This window comes from Pan troglodytes, chromosome 13, assembly GCF_028858775.2.
Source record: "Pan troglodytes isolate AG18354 chromosome 13, NHGRI_mPanTro3-v2.0_pri, whole genome shotgun sequence".
NCBI classification, from domain to species: domain Eukaryota; kingdom Metazoa; phylum Chordata; class Mammalia; order Primates; family Hominidae; genus Pan; species Pan troglodytes.
Window position 1 is genome coordinate 37,157,613 of NC_072411.2, and position 14,543 is coordinate 37,172,155.

The 14,543-nt window shown below is 37.0% G+C and overlaps 1 protein-coding gene and 1 non-coding gene across 17 annotated transcripts in view; both read left to right on the forward strand.

Moving 5' to 3' along the window:
* RAB3GAP1 (RAB3 GTPase activating protein catalytic subunit 1) overlaps positions 1 to 14,543 on the forward strand; it is a 198,652-nt gene that overhangs the window by 96,859 nt on the left and 87,250 nt on the right. For all 16 annotated transcript variants that reach the window (XR_008546775.2, XR_010150072.1, XR_008546776.2 and 13 more), the window contains 8 exons: positions 169 to 237; positions 569 to 642; positions 3,985 to 4,077; positions 4,541 to 4,710; positions 6,884 to 6,973; positions 7,850 to 8,022; positions 9,253 to 9,307; positions 9,554 to 9,922. Coding sequence is in view for 9 of the 16 variants with exons in the window: in XM_054679795.2 (XP_054535770.1) it covers positions 169 to 237; positions 569 to 642; positions 3,985 to 4,077; positions 4,541 to 4,710; positions 6,884 to 6,973; positions 7,850 to 8,022; positions 9,253 to 9,307; positions 9,554 to 9,922 (1,093 nt within the window). In the remaining 7 variants the exon portion in view is untranslated. The remainder of the gene's footprint in view (positions 1 to 168; positions 238 to 568; positions 643 to 3,984; positions 4,078 to 4,540; positions 4,711 to 6,883; positions 6,974 to 7,849; positions 8,023 to 9,252; positions 9,308 to 9,553; positions 9,923 to 14,543) is intronic.
* On the forward strand, positions 10,617 to 10,744 carry LOC112208498 (small nucleolar RNA SNORA40). Its single transcript, XR_002942976.1, has one exon. It is a non-coding gene; the product is annotated as a small nucleolar RNA SNORA40 (small nucleolar RNA).

Here is a 14,543-nt window from a genome sequence, read left to right on the forward strand (position 1 = left end):
CTTCATAAGGATGTGCTACCATTTGCTAAATAAGTTGTTTCCAGTATGTTGTATTATAAATAATGCCACTGTAACATACTTTTATTTCCTTGGTATAGTTTTCTAGAAGTATTAAATATAATTGCTGAGTCAGTATTAAAGCTTTTGGGTGTATTTTATGTTTTTTAGTGAACTCCATTTAGCTACTACATGGCCTCATCTGACCGAAGGGATCATTGTGGATAATGATGTTTATTCGTAAGTATGTGAAGTGTAGTAGTACACTGAGATTAAAAAACTTCAGTAGAATAACTCTCAAATTGCTAGTAATTTTTATATGCATTTTTTATTATTTTGTTTTGATTTTAGTGTTCCCTTTTGTGTTTTATTGTCTAAGGACTTTGATTTCTTATGATGTTATTTTTTAAAAACTTATCCAAATGGCTCCATGTATCTGGATAAGAGTTAAGTTTAAGGGAGGCTAAATGGATTGCTTGTCTTATGTTTTCATTAGACTGCATTTTAATAAGTTCATGAATCTTGCAGATTGTCATAATTAGGATTTTATATTTATTGGTTTGCATTTTAGTGATTTGGATCCTATTCAAGCTCCACATTGGTCTGTTAGAGTTCGAAAAGCTGAGAATCCTCAGTGTTTGCTAGGTAAGGTATATTATGCTCCTTTCCTGAAATACTGCTGATCTGCCTAACTTCCAAATCGGAGACACTGCATACATTCTTTATACTTTGTCACCTCTTCAGTTAACACCATGTAGGAAAAAAATCATTGCCAATAGCAGTGAATCCTTTTTTGAATAGTGCCAGCAAATTCTCCATTATTTTCTCATTATCTCAGCTTTATGTTTCTGATGCTTTTATTTATTTATTTTTATTTATTTTTTATTTTTTGAGACGGAGTCTCTCTCAGGCTGGAGTGCAGTGGCATGTCTCGGCTCACTGCAACCTCTGCCTCCCGGGTTCAAGTGATTCTCCTCCCTCAGCCTCCCGAGTAGCTGGGACTACAGACGTGTGCCACCATGCCTGGCTGATTTTTTGTATTTTTAGTAGAGACGGAGTTTCACCGTGTTATCCAGGATAGTCTTGATCTCCTGACCTCGTGATCCGCCCGCCTCGGCCTCCCAAAGTACTGAGATTACAGGCATGAGCCACCACGCGGCCTTAAGATGCTTTTTCTTTTTTTTTTTTTCCGGATGCTTTTATGTTACTCCCTTTCCTTCCTCCTGTGGCATAGTCTGCATCTTCTATTTCTGTTATTGAAGCCCTTTTTGCCTTTTGTTGCCCCTCTAGACGTGTGTTATCTGAAGAGCACTGTTTTGTTTGTTTGTTTGTTTGTTTGTTTGTTTTGAGAGGGAGTCTCACCCTGTCGCCCAGGCTGGAGTGCAGTGGCGCGATCTCGGCTCACTGTAAGCTCCGCCTCCCGGGTTCATGCCATTCTCCTGCTTCAGCCTCCGAAGTAGCTGGGACTATAGGCGCCCGCCACCACGCCCTTCAATTTTTTGTGTTTTTAGTAGAGACGGGGTTTCACCGTGTTAGCCAGGATGGTCTCGATCTCCTGACCTCATGATCCGCCCGCCTCGGCCTCCCAAGGTGCTGGGATTACAGACGTGAGCCGCCGCACCCGACCTGAAGAGCACTGTTTTTGACGGTGCGCTTTAGAGCCCTTCTATAGAGTTGTGTCACATCTGCAGCCTATTTTCTGATATGGGAAAAGAAATGTGAATAATCTTATACACCTCACAAGGTTATTTGAGGGATCAAGTGAAATAACATAAATGGAAGTACTTTGAAAAATATTAATTGCTATTCAGATAATATTATTGTGTCTTATGTCTGGGATTCGTCCCCTTCTCTTTTTTTAGGTGTATCTCTTTCATGAAGTCTTTTGAACCCATCTCCTCAGTGTGCCTTGTCATCTTTTTCCTCCTTATATTTAGTACACATGAAAATATTTTCTCCTTTTCTTTATGTTCATCCATGCTACCTTAACTCTCTATCACTTGATATATTACCATTTAACTGATGGAGTTACCAAAGATTTATTATGACAGTAATGATGCATTTCTCTAAAGCATTGTTTCCTTGGGCTCTTTATCATTCATATGCTATTTGTCAAATGCTGATTAGTAGCTGCCATTTGTGCTAACTATATAATAGTGAATACAAAGATGTATAAGGTGTAAGTCCACCATTGGTGAATTTGTCTAGGGTGTTAGGGCAACAGTATAGGGTCAATGTCAAGAGTATTACAGTTGGACAGACCTCAGTTCAAATCCTAGATTCACCAGGTTGGTCAAGTTTCTTAATCTTTTTAAGCCCCAGAGTCCTCATAAATAAAATAGAGATAACACTAGTACTTACTTCATAGGGTTATTGGGAGGATCAAATGAGATTATGTACCTGTATGTGTGTGTATATATCACTTTTAACAGTGCCTTTGTTATAGTAAATGAACAGTAAATGCTTTCTGTTGTTTAATCGTTGAATTACTACATATTATGTTTACGTACTAAGTTGCTTCTTAGTAACATTATTATTCCTCATCTTGTTACTGTATGGTAATTGCTGAGGACCTTAGAATTGAAAGTATTCTCATTTTAGTTTAACGTTCCATGATCTTACCCTACCTCTTTTAATATTTTGTATGACTAGATTATAGACTTTTCCTACCTTTCTGAAGAAGCCTCAAAAAAGTTATGGGTTAATTCAGAATTAGTTGGTGAATTATAAAATTTAGATGTACTTGATGTATCTTAGCACTGATAGTATTTGTTAAGCATTCATTTATTTGTGTAAACATTGTAGCTGTTCAGAAGATTCAAATCGCTTTACCTCTGTTTATAATATGACAGACAGCTGGGTGCAATGGCTCATGCCTATAATCCCAGCATTTTGAGAGGCCGAGGCAGGTGGATTGCTTGAGCCCGGGAGTTTGAGTCCAGCCTTGGCAACATGGCAAAACCTCGTCTCTACAAAAAATACAAAAATTAGCTGGGCATGGTGATGCACACATGTAGTCCCAGCCTACCCAGGAGGCTGAGGTGGGAGGATCACCTGAGCCTAGGAGGTCAAGGCTGCAGTGAGCCATGATCGTGCCACTGCACTCCAGCTTGGGCGACAGAGTAAGACCCTGTCTCAAAAATAATAATAGTAATAATGGGCCGGGCGCAGTGGCTCACACTTGTAATCCCAGCACTTTGCGGGGCAGAGGCGGGCGGATCATGAGGTCAGGAGATCGAGACCATCCTGGCTAACACAGTGAAACCCCGTCTCTACTAAAAATACAAAAAATTAGCCAGGCGTGGTTGCGGGTGCCTGTAGTCCCAGCTACTTGGGAGGCTGAGGCAGGAGAATGGCGTGAACCTGGGAGGTGGAGCTTGCAGTGAGCCGAGATTGCGCCACTGCACTCCAGCCTGGGCGACAGAGCGAGACTCTGTCTCAAAATAAATAAATAAATAAATAAATAAATAAATAATAATAGTAATAATGACGGAAAGAATACCATTAATATGTAGCAGAAACTGAAATATCTTTATCCTACATGATTTCCTAATCTTCTAGAAACATGTCTTTAGCGTTTCTTCTTAATTTTATTAATGGATTTAGATTCTAGTAGTGTAGCAGTTGGGGAAAGATTACTACATACTTAGAGTAAGTTCTTGTTACTTACATAACTTAATGACAAATGGATACTGTGTCTCATTGAGGCATATAGTAAGTACTATTAGGTACAGTTATTTTTTTCTTTCCTTCTAGAAGGAATTCTAAGGAAAAGCTTTTTAAATATCCTGGGACATGGAGAGAAAGAAAAGAACAAGGCTACCTTTGATATAGGATTAATTTTTGTTTTTTTCAGTGGAAAAACTGAATGGTTTTACTTTCTACCATATCTTAGTTAATAGCTTTTGTGGAAAGATGTACTTTAATTTATAGGACTGATTTTTTTTTTTCAGTTAAGTGTCAAAAATAACTTTTTTTCCTACATAGGTGATTTTGTTACTGAATTTTTTAAAATTTGCCGTCGAAAGGAGTCAACTGATGAGATTCTTGGACGATCTGCATTTGAGGAAGAAGGCAAAGGTAACCTACATTTTTTTTAACATTACTTTCAAATGTCTTACTGTTTTTCCTTGGCACATTTTTCAGCAACTTTTCATCTGTTTTCTCATTTTGAATTAAGTTGGATAATCAAGTTTTGATGGACTAGACAGCTACAGTTCCTTTCCAGGCTGTACCCAGTGCTTGTTAAGACATTAAAGGCATTTAATAAGTTCTTTCCACCAAAAATGTAAAATATTTTGAAAAGCAGAGTTTTAGAGGTTAAATTTTGAAGTCTCCTAGGGAGAAATAATTTGTGTGACACCATTGTCACTCATGCTTGCACATAAAGCTGAACATGTATATTAATATTTTATAATTCCAAGACCATGTAACACTAGTAAAAAGAATGAGTAAAATATTCTATATAATCATCAATTTGTTCATCACTTTCACCTGCTGAGGTTGGTGATATAATTTATATTTATTTCTGTTCTTTTTATAGAAACTGCTGATATAACTCATGCTTTGTCAAAATTGACAGAGCCGGCATCAGTTCCAATTCATAAATTATCAGTTTCAAATATGGTACACACTGCAAAGAAGAAAATCCGAAAACACAGAGGTGTAGAGGAGTCACCGCTAAATAATGATGTTCTTAATACTATTCTCCTGGTAACTAAATGTTCTGTCTTTATAGGTCTATATGCAGAATCATTTATTCATTATATAGCCAGTTCCTTTTATGTGGTAGGCAGTGACCTTGGAATATACAATGAGTAAAACAGTTACCACATTTAGAAAATTCCTACTAGTTTAGTGGTGAGAAGGAAAGTAAATAGTAGTTGTGATACCATGTTGCATGTGAGAAATCTGGCAAGGGGGCTGTGAGAGCACAGCAGGGGTGCATTTGTCTCTGTCTGGGCAGTGGGAATCAGGGAAGGCTTCATGAAGAGGGACATTTGAGCTGAATCTTGATGAAAAGAAGGCTTTAGAAGCAGAGGAATAGCAGAGGTTCGAGAGCATGTTGAACGGTTGATATTTTGTAGGGTGCTTCCCAGACCATGACCAGGGTTGAGGCTGGAGAAGTAGCAGGTAACCTGCCATGCTGAAGCACTGGCTTTTATCTTGCAGTTTAAGTAGAAGATCAACATGATTAGAATTTTTTTATTTTTTATTTTATCTATTTATTTTTTTTGAGATGAAGTCTCGCTCTGTTGCCCAGACTGGAGTGCAGTGGTGCATCTCGGCTCACTGCAACCTCCACCTCCTGGGTTCAAGCAATTCTCCTGCCTCAGCCTCCCTAGTAGCTGGGACTACAGTCACGTGCCACCATGCCTGGCTAATTTTTTTGTATTTTTTTTTTAGTAGAGATAGGGTTTCACCGTGTTAGCCAGGATGGTCTCGATCTCCTGACCTCGTAATCCGCCCGCCTCGGCCTCCCAAATTGCTGGGATTACAGGCGTGAGCCACCGCACCTGGCCCCGGAAGTATATTTTTGAAGGATTGCTTTGACAACAGTTGAGAGAAAGCTTTTAGTGAGAATGAGAGGGAGATGAATAGAGAGCTAAGGTGGCTCCTAGGTATAACAGAGTGGAATGGCCCCAGCCTGGGGGCCATCCACACCATGGTTTAATGTCTGCATGACTTACTGCATGACTTTGAATAAGTCACTTCAGTTTCCTCATCTATAAAATATGGCTAACAAAACCTTGCGAGATCGTTGTGAGGATTAAAGGATCTTCTGTGACACTGCCTGGCATATATGGGTCTTTGATAAATGATAGCTATTCTTAACTGTAATTGTGGTTAAAATCATACTCCCGGAAATTTGTGCATTAAGACAATCTTGGGAGAAACCTTCAAGAAAAGTGTTGAAAAGAAAACTGGAAACTTAATGTTAATCTTATCCCCTGCCATTTATCTGAACAAAACTCTTAGCCAACTTTTTAGCTTGTACATCGTAAGATGTAGGTAGTGATACTTAGCTCAAACAGTTGTATGAGAATAGGATAATGCTGGTAATTGTGCCTTATGGCACTTGGCACATAGTAGTTCATCTAATTTTTAAAAGTCTATTGGACATGTTCTATAATGTGTGGCAAAGTATACATAGTAAGAGGGATTACTAATCAGCAGTACCACAAAACAATTGAGAGGAACAGTGATAAAAGGACTGTAAATAAATGTCTATAGAGAGCCTCCTTCTTAAGACTGTATTCTTAAAGAATGTTATTCAAATCATGTAGCTCAGTTGTCATGTACACTGGATTTTTTTTTGACCACTCGTACATGTACATATAAACAGAAACCACATGGAAAAGGTACATTGGTTATTATAGGTTTAGACTGCTTCCTACTTTCCAGGGGTATCATAAAATAAAGTTGTGGGTCTTGAATATCATCTCTTAGTAGTCTATATATGAAAGCCTGTGGATGATGTAACTCTTCAGATCCTCATGAGTACATGAGTGTTTTTAAATTGTCTTTTGTGGTTTTGTTTTTTAGATAGTAGTAACACTAAAAAAATGTAATGGCCTTGGGTGAGCATGAAGTCACAGTGATAAGATTTTGCTTTTGCACCTTTCAGCTTACAGAATCAAGTGATTACTTTTAAGAAAAAAATTCTAATTTCTAAAATTGGCTAGTCACTGAAACCTTGTATATTTTCAAAGAAAAATAGAAAAAATTTGAGAGTGTAGAACAAACTGGCCAATACAACTGGAACATTTCTATTGTTAGAGCAGCAAAACCATTAAAAAGTTAAATAATGTCTATATGAGTTATAAAAATCAACAAAATAGGAAATGTGGTCTAAAATGTGATTATTTTTTTCCTTTCCTTCAAGTTCTTATTCCCTGATGCTGTTTCTGAGAAACCATTAGATGGAACTACTTCAACAGATAATAATAATCCTCCATCAGAGAGTGAAGACTATGTAAGTTGATGTGGAGTTCAATGTTAAAATGTTTTAAATGCACTGAATTTCTAGAGGTTCTATATATTTCTAGTTTAATAGCTTACTATATTTTTATTTTAAAAATCACCTTGGGAATTTTGGATGGGAGATCGTGGTTTCCATTTAGATAACTAGCACAGATACATATTTTGGGTAGCAAGAATTTTTCTGGAAACAATGAAAAAATAGCACAAATATACTCTACACAGCTGTAGGATTTCCCTCATTGTAGAGTTTTGGTGAAATCATTAAATTTGTGTTTCTCAGCAGATTCTTTTTGATATTTTAAAACTAGTTAGTGAATGGACAACTCTTTAATGAAGTAAAATGTGTAAAATTAGGTAAAATTTTCATGGTCTCTTTGTCTAGTCTTTGAAAAATTAGGAAGTTGAAGAATTTAAATGAGAAGTGTAGATATATATCAAACTTTACAGTAGTTATTGGTGAGAAGTAGATTTGATGAGGTGAGAGAAAAAAGCAAAGGCTTTTTACATTTTCAGTTTAGATAGTTATGATTTTTGTTTTTTCAGACGTGCTCATTTTTGTAATTAAAAGATTTTTAAAACAACACATGAAATTTGGAATACTTCCTAGATATTCCACAGAAGAAATTGAAAGCTGTAACTTTAGCTTCATTAAACTATAGCTTTATCTTTTTTAATCTTAGTAGAAATCTTGAAAATGTGGGACTTCCTAAGAATAGTTTATGCAGTAGTGTATTAGACATTTGATAATGCCTAGTTTAGGTGGGATACGTTAATTTTACAATTAAAATCTCTCCCTACGAACTTTTCAGTTATATGTGTAAAATATTTTGGTAACAAGTTTGCTTTGTTTCTATTTTGTTAAATTTAGAATCTCTACAATCAGTTCAAGTCTGCACCATCTGACAGTTTAACATACAAACTGGCTTTGTGTCTCTGTATGATCAATTTTTACCATGGAGGGTTGAAAGGAGTGGCACACCTCTGGCAGGAATTTGTTCTTGAAATGCGTTTCCGATGGGAAAACAACTTTCTGATTCCAGGGTAATAATTTCAATTTTCAATTGTTTGGATAGGATTTTGTTTGTTAGCAGACATTTGACTTTTGACCTATTTTTTCCCCCTTCTAGGAAGTCTGCCCTAAGAAAGTGGCAAGAAGCTTAGACATGATTTATGTTCAGAGGTGTTCACTGCAGCAAATTTATTAATATAATAGAAAAAAAGGCAAAACCTAAATATCAAACATAAAAGAATAGTTAAATAAATTATACTGTATCTCTACAATAGAAAATTAGATTGATTACAGTTTTTTCCCCAATAATCTTTAATAACAGATGTTCATATTGTTTCTAATAAAGTAGAATATTTTAATGCATATACAAAGTGCTTTTAATTATGTTGCTATATTTGTACAGGAAAATATTATAAATACTGTGAAATGCTATCAGTTTTTCCCAGTGTGAAATTATATTTTTATTTTGTTCTTTATACTTTTATGCATTTTCAAAGTCTTTTGTAAAAAACCTGTTTTTTGTAATTGACATTTTACTTAATCAAACAGAACATTTTCATTAGCACATAGGTTGATATTGCATAGTTTAGTGCTCATCTACCCATGCTATGATAGGAGAATCATGATTTTGAGCAATATAAAATGATTACTGATCCAAAAACATTTATATCATTTGCCGATCTCTGCTTAGCTGGATTCTCTCTTGGTTTTAGACAGTTCGCTCTGGAACATTTTACAGACCCAGAAGCATGTTGAATATGAGGGAGTGCCTCTGGCTGATTGCTGGGAACCTAGTGGTCTAGAGGAACCTAGAACTAGAGACAGTCCAAGGTCCTGTTGAAATACAGGTGGAGATCTTGGTTTTTATAGTGAGAATCCACTGTAAGAATTTAGTACTGAATACACAAACTGATTTATTTTGTATGGTGTGAAATACTGCATGCTAGTACTTCCTGGAGTGGGTTCAGGGGCTTTTTCTCATTTTGAGTTTTTGTTAGCCTGAAAACTATCACTAATTTGCTGTTATGTTTTGAAATATCTATTATATTTGCTATTGGTGATTTGTGGACAAGGAGTATAAAATAAATTTTCATCTTTTAATTCTATGTGCTCCCCCTCTGGAATTCACTTACCTTACCTGTGGAAATCTAGTTTTGATTTCTTATCAATATAGCTAAAAATTATGGTAGTATAGAAAATAATCATATCTGAAGCAATTTTACTAAAACTAAGCTTTCTTTTCTCCTTACTTTATTTGATAGATTAGCAAGTGGACCCCCAGATCTGAGGTGTTGTTTACTGCATCAGAAACTACAGGTAAAGATTTCTCAATGACATGGATAAATGTGGTCTTGATTTAATCAGAGATTATTCTAATACTAAATGTAATAATGGGTTACATGCTGTTCTCATGGTGCTGCTGTAGGTTGCCTATAGTCAGTAGTCACTGCAATTCGCAAGGTCCTGAGAAGTGGAGAGTGAAAATTAAATTTTCAAGCAGTAGGTAGATTTTTATTTTTCTGTAACTAATTCAACTATAAATGTTATTTCTCTTTTCTTAAGATGTTAAATTGTTGTATTGAAAGAAAGAAGGCACGTGATGAGGGGAAAAAGACAAGTGCTTCAGATGTCACTAATATATATCCAGGGGATGCTGGAAAAGCAGGAGACCACTTGGTGCCAGATAATCTAAAAGAAACAGATAAGGAAAAGGGAGAGGTAGGAAAATCTTGGGATTCCTGGAGTGACAGCGAAGAAGAATTTTTTGAATGCCTAAGTGATACTGAAGAACTTAAAGGAAATGGACAAGAGAGTGGCAAGAAAGGAGGACCTAAGGAGATGGCAAATTTAAGGCCGGAAGGACGGCTCTATCAGCATGGGAAGCTTACACTGCTGCATAATGGAGAACCTCTCTACATTCCAGTAACCCAGGTAGGATGCACTAGTTCTTTCCATTTTAATTTATTTTGTGGTTTATATAACTTCATCCTAGTAGAAGATAGTGCTTTGAGTAAGGAAAATTATCCAAAAAGTCTATGTTTAGGCCAGATGCGGTGGCTTACGCCTGTAATCCCAGCACTTTGGGAGGCTGAGGTGGGCAGATCACCTGAGGTCAGGAGTTCAAGATAAGTCTGGCCAACATGGTGAAACCCTGTCTCTACTAAAAGTACAAAAATTAGCTGGGCGCAGTGGCGCACACCTGTAGTTCCAGCTACTGGGGAGGCTGAGGCAGGAGAATCATTTGAACCCAGCAGTGGGAGGTTGCAGTGAGCCAAGATCGTGCCACTGCACTCCAGCCTGGGCAACAGAGCAAGACTCTTGTCTCAAAAGAAAAAAAAGTGTTTATGTTTAAAGATAAAGATATAGACTGTTTAAAGAAACTAAAGGTAAGGATTTCCCAATGACATAGATAAATGTGGTCTTGATTTAATCAAGGACCTTTAAAAGATTGGACAAAGTCTATGTTTAAAGATTAAAGAAATCTAAATAAACTTTTGGGGCTTTTAGGTTTGCCATTTCTGTAATTGAGAAATGTTTTGAAGTTTAAGTAGATCACGTCATCATATATAAGGTGATTTATAAACTGAGCAGTGAATGCTCAGATGTTTAAAAAAGAAAATCCGACTGCACTTATGTATGTTTTTGTTTAACTTGTGGACAAAGACTTATGGATAGGTGCAAAAAATAAATCCTCTTTTGCAACCCAGAACTCATTGTTCAGTATGAGTTTTGATACATATAAGAAGGGATATTATGATACCTGAGACAGTTAACTGATGGGAATATTGATAGCCATAAAGGTTGGTCCCAGACCAGGCACAATGGCTCAAGCCTGCAAGCCCCACACCAAGGTGGGAGTATTGCTTGAAGCCAGGAGTTCAAGACCAGCCTGTATAAGAAAGTAACAAACACCTCATCTCCACAAAAATTTAAAAATTAGCTGAGTATTGGGGCATGTGTCTGTAGTTGCAGCTACTCAGGAAGAGGAGGCTGAGGCAAGAGTTATTGAGCCCAGGAGTTGGAGGCTGCACTGAGCTTTGATGACACCACTGTACTCCAGCCTGGGTAACAAAGACAGACCCTGTCTCTTAATTAAAAAAGATTGATTCTAGGACTGTGGAAGAGATAGTTAAACAGCATGGGATATGAAGGAAATCCTCAGCAGTATTAATTTTGCATTCCAATTTCATGTTGACTTGATACCTACGATGGCTTTTTGTTTTAAAGGCTTTTATCTTGAGAACATGATGTCTGTAGTTAAAGGTATTGGCGTATTCCACACATCTGTACTATTCTTGAGTATGATCGCTTAGGGTGTCAAATTGAGAACCAGGCAGATCCACCACCTACAGTAAAAAGGACCCTAAAGTAAATTGGTTGAAGAAATTAGATCCCAAAGATTCTTGGTGAATTTTGAAGACTTCATCAGTATATCCATATTAAAAGGAGATGACAGAAGCCAAAATAAAAGAATTATGGGCTAACAGGACAGCTGGATTAAAATAAGCATCAGTTTCATTAAAAAAGGCTAACTTGAAGATAAATCTTTTGACTCCAGCTCTTTAGAGGATCTGAAGTGACCTTGATGGACAGTGGAAGAAATCACAACATGGAATTCCTTGAATAAAAATTTATTGACTTAAAGAAAAAGAAAAAATCCAAAAATATATAGAGAGAACAAAAGTAAATATCCTTCAATTATATGATTAGCTTTTATCTGTTCAAAAATATAGTTTGAAGTCATATACACCATTAGGATGTAGAACAGCAATAACTCAACAACAACAGCAGCAATAGTTGTTTTTAAGGGTTTTGTTTTGTTTTTTTGTTGTTTTTTTTGACACAGAGTCTCTCTTTGTCACCCAGGTGGGAGTGCAGTGGCATGACTGTAGCTTACTGCAGCCTTGACCTCCTGGGATCAAGTTATCCTCCCACCACAGCTTCTCAAGTAGCTGGAACTACAGGTGCATGCCACCATGCCTGGCTAATTTTTCGTGGTTTTTATAGAGGTGGGGTTTTGCCCTGTTGTCCAGGCTGGTCTTAAATTCCTGAACTCAAGCCATCTGCCTGCCTCAGCCTCCCAAAGTGCTAGGATTACAGACATGATCCACTGTGCCCGGCCTGAAAACATTTTATTGTGAAAATTGTAATCTAGTAAAAATGAAAGAGGCTCAATGCCTGTAATCCCAACACTTTGGGAGGCCGAGGTGGGGTCGGATTGCTTGAGCCCAGGAGTTCAAGACCAGCCTGGGCAACATGGTAAACCCTATTTCTACCAAAAAAAAAAAAAAAAAAAAAAATTAGCCGAGTGGGGTAGCGTACACCTGTAGTCCCAGCTACTCGGGAGGCTGAGGTAGAAGAATCAATTGAGCCCGGGAGGTTAAGGCTGCAGTGAGCTATGATTGTGTCACTGTTCTCCAGCCTGGGCAACAGAGCAAGACCCTGTCTCAAAAAAATAAAAAGTGAAAGCCACCATCCACTAATTTTGACTTGCATTCCTTGAAGTAACTAACAAGTATTATTGGTTTGGGTTATATTTCTTATAACTGTTTCTCTGCATTGATGTATAATACATATATGTGTGTACATATTAATACATGGTTTTATGGATTTTTTTTTTTGAGACAGGATCTCATTCTGTTGCATAGGCTGGAATGCAGTGGCATGATCATGGCTCACTGCAGCCTTGACTTGCTGGGCTCAAGTGATCCTCTGACCTTAGCCTCCTAGGTAGCTGGGACTACAAGTGCTCACCACCATGCCAGGCTGATTTTTTCACTTTTAAAATTTTTGTAAAGATGGAGTCTTGCTATGTTGCCCAAGCTGGTCCTAAACTCCTGACCTCAAGCAATCCTCTGTTTCGGCCTCCCAAAGTGCTGGGATTATAGGCATGAGCCACTGTGCCCAGCCTCAATTTCTTATAAACAATTGGTATTACCAACCATATAAATTTTTGTTAACATGATGGTCAAAAGTAGTATCTCAGTGTTTTAGATTGTATTTTTCTGAATTTTCATGAACCTGAGCATCTTTTAATATGTTCGTTAGCCGTCCTTTCCTGTGAATCGCCTATGATTTTTCTTTTAGGTTGCTTTCCTGTTCTTATTGATTCATATGAATTCTTCATATTTTAGATGTGAATCTACAGTTATATATATTGTATATGTTTTCTGCTAGTCATTTTAAAAACATATGTTCATGTATTTACTTAATTATTGAGTTATAACTTAATACAATAAAGTGTACAAATCTTGGCTGGGCATGGTAGCTCACGCCTGTAATCCCAGCACTTTGGGAGGCCAAGGTGGGCAGATTGCTTAAGCTCAAAAGTTCAAGACCAGCCTGAGGAACATGACAAAACCCCGTCTCTACAAAAAATACAGAAATTAGCCGAGCGTGGTGGTGTATGGCTGTAGACCCAGCTACTTGGGAGCCTCAGGTGGGAGGATGGCTTGGGTCCGGGAGGCAGAGGTTGCAGTGAACTATGATTGCACCATTGCACTCCAGCCTGGGCAACAGAGCAAGACCCTGTCTCAAAAAATAAAAATAAAAAAATAAGTGCACAAATCTTTAGTATACTGCTTGGTGAGTTTTTTCATATTGATACATGCATATAACTACTTCCCAGATCAAGATACAGAAAATTCCCATCATCCTAGAACAGTGCTGATAAATAAAACTTTCTGTGAAGATGGAAATTCTCTACATTCTCTGTCTTTCCCATTCAATACAATAGCCATTATCCAAATGTAACTACTGAGTGCTTGAAATGTGGCTAATGTTTCTAAGGAATTAAATTTTTAATTTTAATTTATTTAAATTAAATAGCCAGATGTATTGGATAGTGAAGCCCAGGATTCCCCTCCAGCAACTCTTTCTCTTAACTTTTATCACCATAGGTTAGCTTTGTCAGTTTTTGAACCTTTTAAATGGCATGCTTTGCTTACTCTTTTGTATATAAATGTAATCATACATTGTGTACTCTTTCGTTGTATAATCATACATTATATACCATTGAGCTTTTTTATTTACCGATTTTGAGAGTCATCCTTGTTGTTGCAGGCTTCAGTGTTTGTGCATGTGTTATTAGTATTCTATTCTATGAATTTGTCACAATTTGTTTATCCATTCACCTGTTGATGGGTATTTGGGTTGTTTTCACTTTGGGGTAATATGAATAAAGCTGCTGTGAACATTCTTGTTTCTTTTGGTAGACAAAGGCACTCATTTTCTTTTGGATATATTCCTAAGAGTAGAGTTATTGGGCTATATGGTGCAAATATGTTTTGGCTTTAGTAGATCTATCTAAATAGTCTCTCTAAGTGGTTGAACTAGTTAACCTTCTCACCAACAATTTATAGTAGTATAGTTATTCTACAGAATCCTCCCCATTTGATGTGTTCTCAAGACCACTCCCAGGTTTAGTGATTTTCTAGGAAGACTCATAAGACTTAGCCCATAATCATGCTCGTGGCTATAATTTATTACAAGAAGATCAGCAAAGAGAAAAGGCACATGGGATGAAGTTTGAAAGAGATGAGGTTTAAGCTTC